This window comes from Coregonus lavaretus, assembly GCF_964263955.1.
Source record: "Coregonus lavaretus genome assembly, chromosome: 8".
Classification (NCBI taxonomy): Eukaryota; Metazoa; Chordata; class Actinopteri; order Salmoniformes; family Salmonidae; genus Coregonus; species Coregonus lavaretus.
In genome coordinates, this window is record NC_139995.1 from 26280523 (window position 1) to 26296715 (window position 16193).

Genomic DNA, 16193 nt, shown 5'->3' on the forward strand with positions numbered 1-16193 from the left:
ATCTGTTAAGACAGGAACCAGCCAGGATAAGAAGAGGGCTGAGGAGAAGAGGGGCTGACATGACACATGAGCTGAGACCAAAGGAGAAACCAGAGAGGTGAACAGGGTCACAGGAGAGGGGGGTAATGCTACCTTAAGAGAGGCGCGGGAGTAAGGTGGGACCCCGCTGTCGTATTTCCCTGAAATGATCCCACAGGCCAGCGGTGACCATGTCATCGCCCCCACACCTGAGAACATGGGAACATGGGGTCAGCACTGTCACCATCACCACCACCACTCAGTATAGACATGTTGTTCTGTCTAGACTGCGCTTTCCAAAAAGAGGGACGAGGAGAGCATCCATCCCTGGGTGTTGCTACCCTCTCCCCTCTTTTTTGTAAGGCTAAGTATTTACTGTATTTAAAAGCATAACATTGCCACAGAAACCTTTGTAAGCTGCAGCATACTTATATCTATGCAATCATAGAATTACATATTAGAACCATAATAATAATAATTGAATAGCTATCCTTGTGTATGAAATACTGTTGTGTCCTATCAGTCTGTACAGACCACCTCCACTCACCTATCTTATGGAAGAGCTCTGGCAGCTGCACCTCTACCTTCTCTCTCTGGAACATGTGGTACTCAGCCTGCTCACAGATAGGAGGGATCTGGTTGAACTGTCGCGCCACAGAGTATGCCTCCTACAGGACACACAGGGAACAGCAGCCGTTAGCCTGAAGAGTACTGTACAGTGGCCAACGGCTAATCAAAGCATGAACAGAAAAAGGTTGTGATGCCCATCAATCAATATTGTGAAAGTCATGGTAAAAATATGTCACAGTCTAGCCCAGTCAGTGAGAGGATGTTATAGTGGTGTCATGTCATTGCCAGTGGTGAGACTGGGTCTGGGCAGAATGATGACTGGAAGGAGAGGAGGCTGTGTGTGTGTCACCCAGGGGTGAAAGTAGATTGAATTTCTTCCCAGTACGGGACCTCCTATGTACGCATACACTAAAAACATGTATGGGCCTAATAGTAAAGACATGTCATTTAACTGTACAAATGTATTTATTACCTTTTAATGTAGCATGAACACAACCAGGCATGATGTTTTCATCTGATTGTCAAACAAATCACTTTAAAAAGTAGGCTACCTGCGCAGGTTCGTCCACTAAAATACTTCCAGCATCTAAAACAGTGCACAGTGCACCCGCCATTTGACGAATTGAAAGAGACATCTATTAAAACACTGAAAAGTGTAATGACATTCGGCGATTGTCATTAGGCACACTGTAGCAGCCTGAACCACACCACATTCTAGAGTGTATACACCCGTTTTCAAGTCCATTCGCTAATTTCTCATGCGGCTGACAGGCGGTAATGATAAATTATAGTTTTCTTGCCATCTTTGTTTTAATTATTGTGATAGGCTGTTTCTTTATTTTGCCGGTACTCTGTACTGGCTTACTTTCACCCCTTGTCTCACCATGATCTCCATGGGGCTCCAGCGGGACGTGCCCCAGTACATGGCCATGCCCTGGTTGATCACGTGGGTCATCGCCCGCACCGTCTCTGCCAATCAAAAAAAATAACATACACACACTACAATGAGCGGAGAGACCAATGCTATGTAGCTAACTGTTCTGATATGACCCAAAGTTGAGCAAGTCAGACAAGCTAGTCATTTACAGTTTGTCTGATGGCCATGTTTGAGCCTGTGAGCAACCAAGAGAGAAAACGCTATTCACTCTTATTTAACGCTACCAATGGTGTTAGACTGCTGCCAGTGAGGAAGAATGGGGTGAGATGAGTACAAAGATTCATGCACTATATAGAACCATATAGCCCAGTGAGTTAGGGTGGACATAGGCATGTCAGAGAACGCTCAGACAATCTACAGCAACCTTATGGGATGGAGATAACACAGCAGGAGAAGAGAAAGCAGGGGAACAGAGAAGAGGCAGACACCAGAAGCCAGTGACAGAAGCGGACCAAGATGTTCCTCCTTACCTTCCATGGGAGTGTTGGGGTCCGGTCTGTTTGCAAACACCACGTCCACATACTCTAACTGTAGTCTCTCCAGTGAGGCCTTTAAACCTACAATGACATGCATCACAGCCACAGTTACACACACTACTGTTGTTCAGGGAAATGAATGCAGCCATTTGGTATTGATTATGCTATTGTGAGGTTGTGCTCAATATTGCAGCTAGGATTTTCAAATAAATGTGATTGCTATAAGGTGTTTCTTTCTCTACAGATAATGAATGGACATTCTCAGCAAAACTCCTAAGCCCCAAGATAGTCCCAAACTCTCAATTATCAAAATGGAGTCTCTTCTCCCTGGAGCCAAAGCTACTAATTAGGATGTATTTTGTTTGATTTACCATCAGCATTTAAAGTTCTCGTCCTGTCTTTGATCTGTGTGATTTGTCTGTCTGTCTGTCTGTCTGTCTGTCTGTCTGTCTGTGTCTGTCTGTCTGTCTGTCTGTCTGTCTGTCTGTCTGTCTGTCTGTCTGTCTGTCTGTCTGTCTGTCTGTCTGTCTGTCTGTCTGTCTGTCTGCAGCTTACTTACCTTCTATAATGTGTTTTCGGGATAAGCCTCTCTCAGTCTCTGCTCTATTGGTGAAAAACACATTCCACAGTTGAATTACAGCAGTTGCTTTCTTTCCATCATATAATCTATCTATCTCTTCGTAATTTAGTCCATCTCAGTAACAACATCACATGATATACATTTCAGCTTGACTAAAAGGCCATTATATAGATTCAGTGTGGATTACACATGATCACATTAACCAGAGGGCATTAGATAGATACTCCATTACAGCGCCAGTCACTCACAACCCCAGACAAATTACACACAGAAGCACATTTCTCTTTGGGACACAAAGACACCCAGAGAAGAGTCAACATACTTTCCACCCCAGAAGATCTTGGTTGTGATCACCAGACTGGAACGTCTACAAAGAGATGGGGGAGAATACCCATTACAACTTACATGTTAGACCCTCTGTACACAGGACATACACAGACAATGAAGTGCAGGAGAGTGTGTTCCAAGGTGCTCTGGTTGACATTACAGAGAGGGCAGAGGGCCGGGCAGGAACAACCTGTGGTGGTATCTGGAGGTGAGGGTTTGCGTCTTATATGTCGTGACTGGCAAGATGATTAAGGCGCCTAGTAACACACCCTTTAGGTATCCACACACCACAAACACACAAAGGAGATACAACACTGCCTTGGGCCAGTAAGCATGACCTGGCCTGGACCAGGGTCAGACCAGTGACCCTCACACCACTGTACAAGTACAGTACACACACACAGGTGACGAGGTAAAATAGTTGGTGCAGGAGACACATTCCTTCCATTATTCAGTAGCTTTGAGGAGGGACGCAAGAGCAGGAGCACGGCCATGGCTCTGCCCGCCTAACTGACCCCATTAATAATGGATCTCTCTCTCTGCCTGCCTGCCTGACTCCATTAATATTATATCTCTCTCTCTCTCTCTGCCCGCCTAACTGACTCCATTAATACTGTATCTCTCTCTCTGCTCGCCTGCCTGACCCCATTAATATTGTATCTTTCTCTCTCTCTGCCTGACTCCATTAATATAGTATCTCTCTCTCTCTCTGCTCGCCTGCCTGACCCCATTAATATTGTATCTCTCTCTCTCTCTCTCTCTCTGCCCACCTGCCTGACTCCATTAATATTGTATCTATCTCTCTCTCTCTGCTCGCCTGCCTGACCCCATTAATATTGTATCTTTCTCTCTCTCTGCCTGACTCCATTAATATAGTATCTCTCTCTCTCTGCCCACCTGCCTGACCCCATTAATATTGTATCTCTCTCTCTCTCTCTCTCTCTGCCCGCCTGCCTGACTCCATTAATATTGTATCTCTCTCTCTCTCTCTCTCTCTGCCCGCCTGCCTGAATCCATTAATATTGTATCTCTCTCTCTCTCTCTCTCTCTGCCTGCCTGCCTGAATCCATTAATATTGTATCTCTGTCTCTCTCTGCTCGCATGCCTGACTCCATTAATATTGTATCTCTCTCTCTGCCCACCTGCCTGACCACATTAATATTGTATCTCTCTCTATCGCTCTCTGCCCTCCTGCCTGACTCCTTAATATTGTATCTCTCTCTCTCTCTCTCTGCCCGCCTGCCTGACTCCATTAATATTATATCTCTCTCTCTGCCTGCCTGCCTGACCCCATTAATATTGTATCTCTCTCTCTCTGCCCTCCTGCCTGACTCCATTAATATTGTATCTCTCTCTCTCTCTGCCCGCCTGCCTGACTCCATTAATATTGTATCTCTCTCTCTCTCTGCCCGCCTGCCTGACCACATTCATATTGTATCTCTCTCTCTCGCTCTCTCTCTGCCCGCCTGCCTGACTCCATTAATATTGTATCTCTCTCTCTCTGCTCGCCTGCCTGACTCCATTAATATTGTATCTCTCTAACTCTCTCTCTCTCTCTGCTCGCCTGCCTGACTCCATTAATATTGTATCTCTCTCTCTCGCTCTCTCTCTCTCTCTCTCTCTGCCCGCCTGCCCGACTCCATTAATATTGTATCTTTCTCTCTCTCTGCCTGACTCTATTAATGTTGTATCTCTCTCTCTCTCTCTCTCTCTCTCTCTCTGCCCACCAGCCTGCCTGAATCCATTAATATTGTATCTCTCTCTCTCTCTCTCTGCCCTCCTGCCTGACTCCATTAATATTGTATCTTTCTCTCTCTCTGCCTGACTCCATTAATATAGTATCTCTCTCTCTCTGCCCACCTGCCTGACCCCATTAATATTGTATCTCTCTCTCTCTCTCTCTGCCCGCCTGCCTGACTCCATTAATATTGTATCTCTCTCTCTCTCTCTCTCTGCCCTCCTGCCTGACTCCATTAATATTGTATCTCTCTCTCTCTCTCTCTCTCTCTGCCCGCCTGCCTGAATCCATTAATATTGCATCTCTCTCTCTCTCTCTCTGCCCGCCTGCCTGAATCCATTAATATTGTATCTCTGTCTCTCTCTGCTCGCATGCCTGACTCCATTAATATTGTATCTCTCTCTCTGCCCACCTGCCTGACCACATTAATATTGTATCTCTCTCTATCTCTCTCTGCCCTCCTGCCTGACTCCTTAATATTGTATCTCTCTCTCTCTCTCTCTCTGCTCGCATGCCTGACTCCATTAATATTGTATCTCTCTCTCTGCCCACCTGCCTGACCACATTAATATTGTATCTCTCTCTCTCTCTCTGCCCTCCTGCCTGACTCCTTAATATTGTATCTCTCTCTCTCTCTCTCTCTCTCTGCCCGCCTGCCTGACTCCATTAATATTGTATCTCTCTCTCTGCCTGCCTGCCTGACCCCATTAATATTGTATCTCTCTCTCTCTGCCCTCCTGCCTGACTCCATTAATATTGTATCTCTCTCTCTCTCTCTGCCCGCCTGCCTGACTCCATTAATATTGTATCTCTCTCTCTCTGCCCACCTGCCTGACCACATTAATATTGTATATCTTTCTCTCTCTCTCTGCCCACCTGCCTGACCACATTAATATTGTATATCTTTCTCTCTCTCTCTGCCCGCCTGCATGACCACATTCATATTGTATCTCTCTCTCTCTCTCTCTCTCTGCCCACCTGCCTGACTCCATTAATATTGTATCTCTCTCTCTCTGCTCGCCTGCCTGACTCCATTCATATTGTATCTTTCTCTCTCTCTGCCTGACTCTATTAATATTGTATCTCTCTCTCTCTCTGTCTCTCTCTCTCTCACTCTCTGCCCGCCTGCCTGACTCCATTAATATTGTATCTTTCTCTCTCTCTGCCTGACTCTATTAATATTGTATCTCTCTCTCTCTCTCTCTCTCTCTCTCTCTCTGCCCGCCTGCCTGCCTGAATCCATTAATATTGTATCTCTCTCTCTCTGCCCTCCTGCCTGACTCCATTAATATTGTATCTTTCTCTCTCTCTGCCTGACTCCATTAATATAGTATCTCTCTCTCTCTGCCCACCTGTCTGACCCCATTAATATTGTATCTCTCTCTCTCTCTCTCTGCCCGCCTGCCTGACTCCATTAATATTGTATCTCTCTCTCTCTCTCTCTCTGCCCGCCTGCCTGACTCCATTAATATTGTATCTCTCTCTCTCTCTCTCTGCCCGCCTGCCTGAATCCATTAATATTGTATCTCTGTCTCTCTCTGCTCGCATGCCTGACTCCATTAATATTATATCTCTCTCTCTGCCTGCCTGCCTGACCCCATTAATATTGTATCTCTCTCTCTCTGCCCTCCTGCCTGACTCCATTAATATTGTATCTCTCTCTCTCTCTGCCCGCCTGCCTGACTCCATTAATATTGTATCTCTCTCTCTCTCTGCCCACCTGCCTGACCACATTAATATTGTATATCTTTCTCTCTCTCTCTGCCCGCCTGCCTGACCACATTCATATTGTATCTCTCTCTCTCTCTCTCTCTCTGCCCGCCTGCCTGACTCCATTAATATTGTATCTCTCTCTCTCTGCTCGCCTGCCTGACTCCATTAATATTGTATCTCTCTCTCTCTCTCTCTCTCTCTGCTCGCCTGCCTGACTCCATTAATATTGTATCTCTCTCTCTCGCTCTCTCTCTCTCTCGCTCTCTCTCTCTCTCTCTGTCTCTCTCTCTCTCTCTCTCTGCCCGCCTGCCCGACTCCATTAATATTGTATCTTTCTCTCTCTCTGCCTGACTCTATTAATGTTGTATCTCTCTCTCTCTCTCTCTCTCTCTCTCTCTCTCTCTCTCTCTCTGCCCGCCTGCCTGCCTGAATCCATTAATATTGTATCTCTCTCTCTCTGCCCTCCTGCCTGACTCCATTAATATTGTATATTTCTCTCTCTCTGCCTGACTCCATTAATATAGTATCTCTCTCTCTCTGCCCACCTGCCTGACCCCATTAATATTGTATCTCTCTCTCTCTCTCTCTGCCCACCTGCCTGACTCCATTAATATGTATCTCTCTCTCTCTCTCTCTCTGCCCGCCTGCCTGAATCCATTAATATTGTATCTCTCTCTCTCTCTCTCTGCCTGCCTGCCTGAATCCATTAATATTGTATCTCTGTCTCTCTCTGCTCGCATGCCTGACTCCATTAATATTGTATCTCTCTCTCTGCCCACCTGCCTGACCACATTAATATTGTATCTCTCTCTATCTCTCTCTGCCCTCCTGCCTGACTCCTTAATATTGTATCTCTCTCTCTCTCTCTGCCCGCCTGCCTGACTCCATTAATATTATATCTCTCTCTCTGCCTGCCTGCCTGACCCCATTAATATTGTATCTCTCTCTCTCTGCCCTCCTGCCTGACTCCATTAATATTGTATCTCTCTCTCTCTCTGCCCGCCTGCCTGACTCCATTAATATTGTATCTTTCTCTCTCTCTGCCTGACTCCATTAATATAGTATCTCTCTCTCTCTGCCCACCTGCCTGACCCCATTAATATTGTATCTCTCTCTCTCTCTCTCTGCCCGCCTGCCTGACTCCATTAATATTGTATCTCTCTCTCTCTCTCTCTCTGCCCGCCTGCCTGAATCCATTAATATTGCATCTCTCTCTCTCTCTCTCTGCCCGCCTGCCTGAATCCATTAATATTGTATCTCTGTCTCTCTCTGCTCGCATGCCTGACTCCATTAATATTGTATCTCTCTCTCTGCCCACCTGCCTGACCACATTAATATTGTATCTCTCTCTATCGCTCTCTGCCCTCCTGCCTGACTCCTTAATATTGTATCTCTCTCTCTCTCTCTCTCTCTCTCTGCTCGCATGCCTGACTCCATTAATATTGTATCTCTCTCTCTGCCCACCTGCCTGACCACATTAATATTGTATCTCTATCTATCTCTCTCTGCCCTCCTGCCTGACTCCTTAATATTGTATCTCTCTCTCTCTCTCTCTCTCTCTCTCTGCCTGCCTGCCTGACCCCATTAATATTGTATCTCTCTCTCTCTGCCCTCCTGCCTGACTCCATTAATATTGTATCTCTCTCTCTCTCTGCCCGCCTGCCTGACTCCATTAATATTGTATCTCTCTCTCTCTGCCCACCTGCCTGACCACATTAATATTGTATATCTTTCTCTCTCTCTCTGCCCACCTGCCTGACCACATTAATATTGTATATCTTTCTCTCTCTCTCTGCCCGCCTGCCTGACCACATTCATATTGTATCTCTCTCTCTCTCTCTCTCTCTCTCTCTCTCTGCCCGCCTGCCTGACTCCATTAATATTGTATCTCTCTCTCTCTGCTCGCCTGCCTGACTCCATTAATATTGTATCTCTCTCTCTCTCTCTCTCTCTCTCGCTCTCTCTCTCTCTCTCTGCCCACCTGCCTGACTCCATTAATATTGTATCTTTCTCTCTCTCTGCCTGACTCTATTAATATTGTATCTCTCTCTCTCTCTGTCTCTCTCTCTCTCTCTCTCTGCCCGCCTGCCTGACTCCATTGATATTGTATCTTTCTCTCTCTCTCTCTGACTCTATTAATATTGTATCTCTCTCTCTCTCTCTCTCTCTCTCTCTCTCTCTCTGCCCGCCTGCCTGCCTGAATCCATTAATATTGTATCTCTCTCTCTCTGCCCTCCTGCCTGACTCCATTAATATTGTATCTTTCTCTCTCTCTGCCTGACTCCATTAATATAGTATCTCTCTCTCTCTGCCCACCTGTCTGACCCCATTAATATTGTATCTCTCTCTCTCTCTGCCCGCCTGCCTGACTCCATTAATATTGTATCTCTCTCTCTCTCTCTCTCTGCCCGCCTGCCTGACTCCATTAATATTGTATCTCTCTCTCTCTCTCTCTGCCCGCCTGCCTGAATCCATTAATATTGTATCTCTGTCTCTCTCTGCTCGCATGCCTGACTCCATTAATATTGTATCTCTCTCTCTGCCCACCTGCCTGACCACATTAATATTGTATCTCTCTCTATCTCTCTCTGCCCTCCTGCCTGACTACATTAATATTGTATCTCTCTCTCTCTCTCTCTCTCTCTCTCTGCCCTCCTGCCTGACTCCATTAATATTGTATCTCTCTCTCTCTGCCCTCCTGCCTGACTCCATTAATATTGTATCTCTCTCTCTCTGCCCTCCTGCCTGACTACATTAATATTGTATCTCTCTCTCTCTGCCCTCCTGCCTGACTACATTAATATTGTATCTCTCTCTCTCTCTCTCTCTGCCCACCTGCCTGACTCCATTAATATTGTATCTCTCTCTCTCTGCCCACCTGCCTGACTCCATTAATATTGTATCTCTCTCTCTCTGCCCACCTGCCTGACCACATTAATATTGTATATCTTTCTCTCTTTCTCTGCCCGCCTGCCTGACCACATTCATATTGTATCTCTCTCTCTCTCTCTGCCCGCCTGCCTGACTCCATTAATATTGTATCTCTCTCTCTCTGCCCGCCTGCCTGACTCCATTAATATTGTATCTCTCTCTCTCTGCTCGCCTGCCTGACTCCATTAATATTGTATCTCTCTCTCTCTCTCTCTCTCTCTCTCTCTCTCTCTCTCTCTCTGCCTGACTCCATTAATATTGTATCTCTCTCTCTCTCTCTCTCTCTCTCGGTCTCTCTCTCGCTCTCTCTCTCTGCCCACCTGCCTGACTCCATTAATATTGTATCTTTCTCTCTCTCTGCCTGACTCTATTAATATTGTATCTCTCTCTCTCTCTCTGCCCGCCTGCCTGCCTGAATCCATTAATATTGTATCTCTCTCTCTCTCTCTCTGCCCTCCTGCCTGACTCCTTAATATATTATCTCTTTCTCTCTCTCTCTCTCAATTCAATTCAATTCAATTCAATTCAATTTAAGGGCTTTATTGGCATGGGAAACGTATGTTAACATTGCCAAAGCAAGTGAAGTAGATAGTAAACAAAAGTGAAATAAACAATAAATATTAACAGTAAACATTACACTCAGAAGATCTCTCTCTCTCTCTCTCTCTCTCTGCCCGCCTGCCTGACTCCATTAATATTGTATCTCTCTCTCTGCCCTCCTGCCTGACTCCATTAATATTGTATCTCTCTCTCTCTCTGCCTGTACTCATTAATATTGTATCTCTCTCTCTCTGCCCACCTGTCTGCCTGAATCCATGAATATAGTATATCTCTCTCTCTCTCTCTCAATTCAATTCCATTCAATTTCAATTTCAAATTGGGTTTGTTTTCGAATTCTTTGTGGATCTCTGTAATCTGAGGGAAATATGTGTATCTAATATGGTCATACATTTGGCAGGAGGTCTGAAAGTGCAGCTCAGTTTCCACCTCATTTTGTGGGCAGTGTGCACATAGCCTGTCTTCTCTTGAGAGCCAGGTCTGCCTACGGCGGCCTTAAGTTTGGGTCAGTCACAGTGGTCAGGTATTCTGCCAATGTGTACTCTCTGTTTAGAGCCAAATAGCATTCTAGTTTGTTCTGTTTTTTTGTTAATTCTTTCCAATGTGTCAAGTAATTCTCTTTTTGTTTTCTCATGATTTGGTTGGGTCTAATTGTGTTGTTTTTGTTGTCTCTCTCTCTCTCTCTCTCTCTCTCTCTCTCTCTCTCTCTCTCTCTCTCTCTATGCCTGCCTGCCTGCCTGACTCCATTAATATTGTATCTCTCTCTCTCTCTCTCTCTGCCTGCCTGCCTGAATCCATTAATATTATTTCTCACTTTTTCTCTCTCTGTTTCTCTCTCTGTTTCTCTCTCTGTTTCTCTCTCTCTCTCTCTCTCTCTCTCTCTCTCTCTCTCTCTCTCTCTCTCTCTCTCTCTCTCTCTCTCTCTCTCTCTCTCTCTCTCTCTCTCTCTCTCTCTCTCTCTCTCTCTCTCTCTCTCTCTCTCCATACCGCTCCCTTCTCCTCCAATAAGGTAGAGGAGTTATGAAACCATGGCTCGTTATGAAAGTAGCCTATGTTCGTACCTCCATCCTTTCTTCTTTATGACATTCCCCAGCACCACCTCAGCCCTGGGAGGGAGAGAGAGAGAATGGATATTAGATAATGAGCATAGTCAACCAACAACTAGACACACTATGATGCAAAAGCTAAACAAACAGAACAGCCTTTGAAAAGGAAGACATCACAAATGCGTGGTTAAACTCAGAGAGATGGCAGTGTGAATGGGCTGCCTGGCAGGGTGCAGGCTGATAGGCCTATGGCTGGTGTGTAACAGGCTCCATGTCAGTCAGTCAGTAGCAGCAGTAGGGGGTGCTAATTAGGCCCAACGTGGCGCCCATTAGGGCTGGAATGACTCCTGTTACTGGGAGGAAGAGAGCACCTCTCTGCATGGTTAACAAATGACATGTTTTCCTGTAATGTGACCTCTGTGTACTGTATAGCACGCACAAAGGGGCTGAGCTCCCCCCCTCTGTCTCTACCTCCTCTTCCCTCTGCCCCCCTCTCTGCTTCGCTTTCCCTTATCCCTCCCATCTCCCCCTCCCCATCAGATCTCTCTCTGCCTGTGCGTGCAGACTGCTGGCTTGAGCAGAGGGAGAGGAGAGGAGGGACATTTCTGGTAGGCTAATGCCAGATGTTTGCATCTCTTCCCCCCTGGAGACCAATGTCTTCTTCATGAATAGAGCTCTCCGCTCCCAAGAGAGGATCTGACTGTGTGTGTGTGTGTGTGTGTGTGTGTGTGTGTGTGTGTGCCAGTAACCAAATGTCGCTAGTTCGAATCCCTGAGCAGACTAGGTCAAACATCTGTTGATGTGCCCTGAAGCAAGGCACTTAACCATAATTACTCATGTAAATCGCTTTGGATAAGAGTGTCTTTATAGATTTCACATTCTTCTTTCCTTCTCAGATTATTGTTTTCCACTGCGGAATTTCCATCACCTGCACTTTACATTGACTTTAGACAATTATGTGCATCAGAGCCATGGAGAGTGGACATTGATGCAATTAGCCAGCAATATCAATGTTTGTTGATGGTGAGTGTGAAGGAGTGGGTTGTTAAAGCCATGGAGTTTGTGTTAAACTTCCACTACAGTATGTTTGTAAGCATGTGTTGGTCTACGCTGCTAGACAGTGGCATAAGCTAGCTGTCAATCGATGTACTGTACCGTGTGCCCCTGGCAATATGCTTCAGTGACTCGTTCATAGTGCCAGGCCACAAATACACAGCGCAAACACACTCATGCACTAACACACATAACCAGGTCATTAGCTGCAGAGGGGCTGCAATTGGGAGCTTTTCTCTATCTCTCTCTGTAACTGCTCTACCATCCCCATGTTGACTTTGTGGCAATATCAACCGTGAGACCAACAACACATAATAATCACCCTATCCAGATCCAATCCACTTTACTGAGTTTGACTGAAGAGGCGATCATATACCCAGACCTGGTGCTTCACAGAGACTGTGTGAAATGTGCTAGATATGTGCTCTTAGATATGTCCTCCTCTCTCTGCATCCTTCTCCCTCTCTGTGTCCTGTGTAAGCCTCAGTAATGCTGTAGGGTATAGGCTGTCAGGATTAGCATCCGAGTAAGACATGCAGGCTTCTGACAGACTGTTACTCTGTTGATCTGCCGGTTCTAATGTCACCATTGTGTGGAATGATGATGGTAAAGGTCAACTTTATTTCCCCTGTCCTAGAAGTCTGGGACCATTACCTTATGTTGCTGTTTGATATGTCTCTGTCCCACAGCTCAGCTACAGAAGCCACATATACTGTAATTGAATATTCCAAATGATAAAGCTATCAACAATTCATGCAGTGGCTGTTGTGGGATAGGGAAGCACTGAAATAACATTTATTTGTGTTTTCTTTTCTTTCTTCTTTTACATAATATTAGTATTTTACACAATATTAACACCTTGGGAAATATGCCCAAACATATTGCCACAATGAGAGCCCAGTATTTCCTTTGGGAGCATTTAGAGAGGAGTTGTAGGCTGTTAATCTGAGGTTCTGTTGGAAAAGGATAATCCCTCAGATTATTTCAATTAATCCTAAATCACAACAAAACTTCATAAACCCAGGACGGTGTACACAGCTATCAGAAGAGATATCAGGATTTATAAAGCCCTATAAAGGTTAGTATTGTAGCTCAGTTGGTAGAGCATGGTTCTTGTAATGCCAGGATAGTGGGTTTGATTCCCGGGACCACCCATACATAAAGAATTTATGCATGCATGACTGTAAGTCGCTTTGGATAAAACGTCTGCTAAATGTAGTATTGGCAAAATATCAACGTTCGGGTTCAACTGGCTATCATGGATAATTGACCCCTAACCTCACATTAAAAATACCATTAGAGCTTAGTATAATGAGTGTTAGAAATGAGGTGTATCTCCCCTCAGGTCTGTAGCTCAAGGCTAGAGAGCCAGTAATCACTCATGTTAATGCAAACAGTTTTGCAGGCTTTATCAGGTCCCTCTGTCCATGGCACGTCATGGATTAAATTGCATGGCCTTGTACTTGCTAACATGCCTGCCAAGTACCTATGTGCGAGGCAGCAGAGGCGCAGACTCAAGGTAAGTGTATCAGTGTGTTTTTCACCTGAGCCTCGGGGGCCTCAGATCTAATGAACCAGACGTTTAATCAAATTTAATGAGATCTCTAAAGATGTGTGATGGCCAGGGAGACTCCCTCCACGTGCTGTAGGCTAAATCATCACAACCACACCGGAGAGACTGGAAACCAGCAACAGCCTCATTGGTACTAGATGTGAGTGTACACCACATCCCTTAGAGGAGTCCCCTATCTCGTTAATAAACACACTCATACATTCATAATAATCTGTTAGTGTTAAGTCAGCGCTGGTTCAAACACACTACAGTAAATGTTAGCCTATGCTTTGTTTGGCTATGTGGCTGTGTACTGTATGATGTGATACTGTGACTGGGTGGTCATCGATAACTAAGTGATGTCTGGATGACGATGTGATGTGGACAGGCTGGATCATACTCACTTCCCTGCAGCGTAGACCTCTGCTGTGTCAAACAGATTGATGCCATTCTCGTAGGCCAGACACACAAGCTGCTCAGCCATCTATTGGCCGAAGAGGTGGAGAGAGGGAAAGGAAAGAGAGCGGAGGGAGGGGAGGGGGTTGAGAGATCACTGATACAAGGTGCTTAAGGGTTTTCAATTATTAAAACCTGGCTAAATGTATGTGATTGTAAGTGCACGCGTTAGTGCGTTCATGGTTCATATAATGGTTCATTCATATCGCACATTTGTTGGTTTTCTAGCCATTCTACATGGCAATGCAGTGTAAGCAGAAATAGTCTTCCTGAGCAGCAGTGGGCTGTAGGAGCATGTAGAGAGTTGTGAAACTGGGGAGTGTTGACTGACTGATTGATAAGTGGAATAACAGAATAACACAATCCATCTGCTCTCACCTCGTCTGTTATCTGCCCACCGAACGTCACCCATGTTCCTGCAGAGAGACGAAAGGGAGACTGTGTTAGTAGTCTTTCAGATGAACGATACATAGGGAGTGGCGTTGAAGAAGCAGTGATACTGATTACCGTAGCTTCTTAATGATAGTTTTGAGAGATTTGTGGCTTTGGTACAGTTAACCAAAGCAACAGTGTTAGTTAACAGTTAGAGAAGGTCTCAGCTGGTATTTCTGGCATATCCTCACTCTCCCACGTCTCTGCTAGAAAAAGCCTTTGGTGTGAAATAAATTCCCTATGTGGCTCACTTTGTCTTACTGGTGAAGTCACCTCTAACACAGTTTTGTCTCCCAGACCCTCAGCTACCCCCCCCCCCCCCCCCCCATCCCGTCTCCCACTCACCTAGTCCAAGGCAGGACACCCTCAGGCCAGACTTCCCAAGGTTTCTGTCAAAACACAGAATACATTAGCATTAATATGGTGTTGATAATGGCGCTGTGCTTTTTAGTGCTGTATGTTTGAGATAGTCAATCTTTGTTTAAAGTAGTTCCATGCTTCATGAGAATGAATGTCTCTGTGTTGGGTATACGGACACTGACTCACTGTGAGAGTCTACTGGGAGGTTGTAACTAGGCTTGGGCGGTATACAGATTTTCATACTTTCATCCCATTTTTCTGCCATCCTGGGATTTACGGAATTACCAGCAAATGTTCTAAAAAAAAGCCCATTGTGCGTTCATTTTTTTATTATCAAGTAATAGTGAATTCTCATGGATGCTTTTAGCTAACTAATTGCAAAGACAGGCAAATCCAGCTCATAAAGTTATAAAAGTATAGCTAGTTGCCATTTTTGGTGACTGTGGACATTTACTAGTGAAAGTAAATGAGAGAAATTGAGCAAATGAACAAAGTTGTGATGCATGTTTGTCTGATGGAAGAGCAGCATGTGTCCACCAAGCCCCCAGTGTCCAGCCTGGAGCGTGAAGTCGTGATGTCTGCTACTGCGTCGCAACCAAAAGTGTCAAAAGCCTGGTCTGCCCATGTAAATTACAATCGGCAGAATGGCAACAACAAAAAAATTGTAGACAGCCATTTTGGGCTCTAAAATATGTTTATTATGATCATGTTCGATCCCCACAGTGAATTATTTTAAAGTTAGCTAAAAATCGAGATATTTGAATTACATAGTGATCCATTCTGACTACTACATGTGCTGACACAGACCAATCATGGCCGGCAGGCTACGAGGAGGCTCCCGGTTGACTCTCTCAGCCAGGATGAAAACGACTACATCGACCATGATCCTTTGCTAGTTACGGCCACTTTCACCGTAATCCTTAGCAATTTTTTTGGTGCCATTCAGCAATATGGCACGCTTCAAATTCAAATACCTCCGGCTTCAAGCGCCATCTGGAGTTTTCCATAGAAATACTAGGATGACGTCAGCGCTATCACTATCTACTGGTTTTAAAGTCTATGGTTTAAACAAAGCAGAGGGGAAAAGAATGGAGAGGAGGAAAAAAACATTAGTGGGAAGCACAGGGAAAAAATGGCAGCTGTACAGATAACTCATCCAGAACTCTTTGACTTCTCAAACATGTCAGAAAGCTAACACCCCGTCTCCTTATTAATTCAGCCACTTACTTAGCTAACTAACAAGTAACCAAATACACAGCTGGAGAGTATAGCACAGTTACAAGATATCTGATGGCAAACATTTAGTAGTGAATTGCATACAAGTGTAACTTCATCACCTCATGTGGGCCGCACAACAAAAAGAGACTTGCCGATAGATATAGAACGCTATGGACTCACCAGCTCCCACCTTCTCCCGTTGTGCTGTTTACCACGAACATGTGACTG

At 45.1% G+C, this 16193-nt stretch overlaps 1 protein-coding gene across 3 annotated transcripts in view; it reads right to left on the bottom strand.

Moving 5' to 3' along the window:
* LOC311133788 (voltage-gated potassium channel subunit beta-2) overlaps window positions 1-16193 on the bottom strand; it is a gene marked incomplete at its 5' end in the record, with an annotated part of 159970 nt that overhangs the window by 12525 nt on the left and 131252 nt on the right. For all 3 annotated transcript variants that reach the window (XM_084167360.1, XM_084167359.1, XM_084167358.1), the window contains 10 exons: window positions 133-227; window positions 566-686; window positions 1472-1557; window positions 1996-2082; window positions 2561-2604; window positions 2904-2948; window positions 10910-10954; window positions 13904-13983; window positions 14334-14371; window positions 14733-14776. In XM_084167360.1, the coding sequence (XP_084023486.1) occupies window positions 133-227; window positions 566-686; window positions 1472-1557; window positions 1996-2082; window positions 2561-2604; window positions 2904-2948; window positions 10910-10954; window positions 13904-13983; window positions 14334-14371; window positions 14733-14776 (685 nt within the window). The remainder of the gene's footprint in view (window positions 1-132; window positions 228-565; window positions 687-1471; window positions 1558-1995; window positions 2083-2560; window positions 2605-2903; window positions 2949-10909; window positions 10955-13903; window positions 13984-14333; window positions 14372-14732; window positions 14777-16193) is intronic.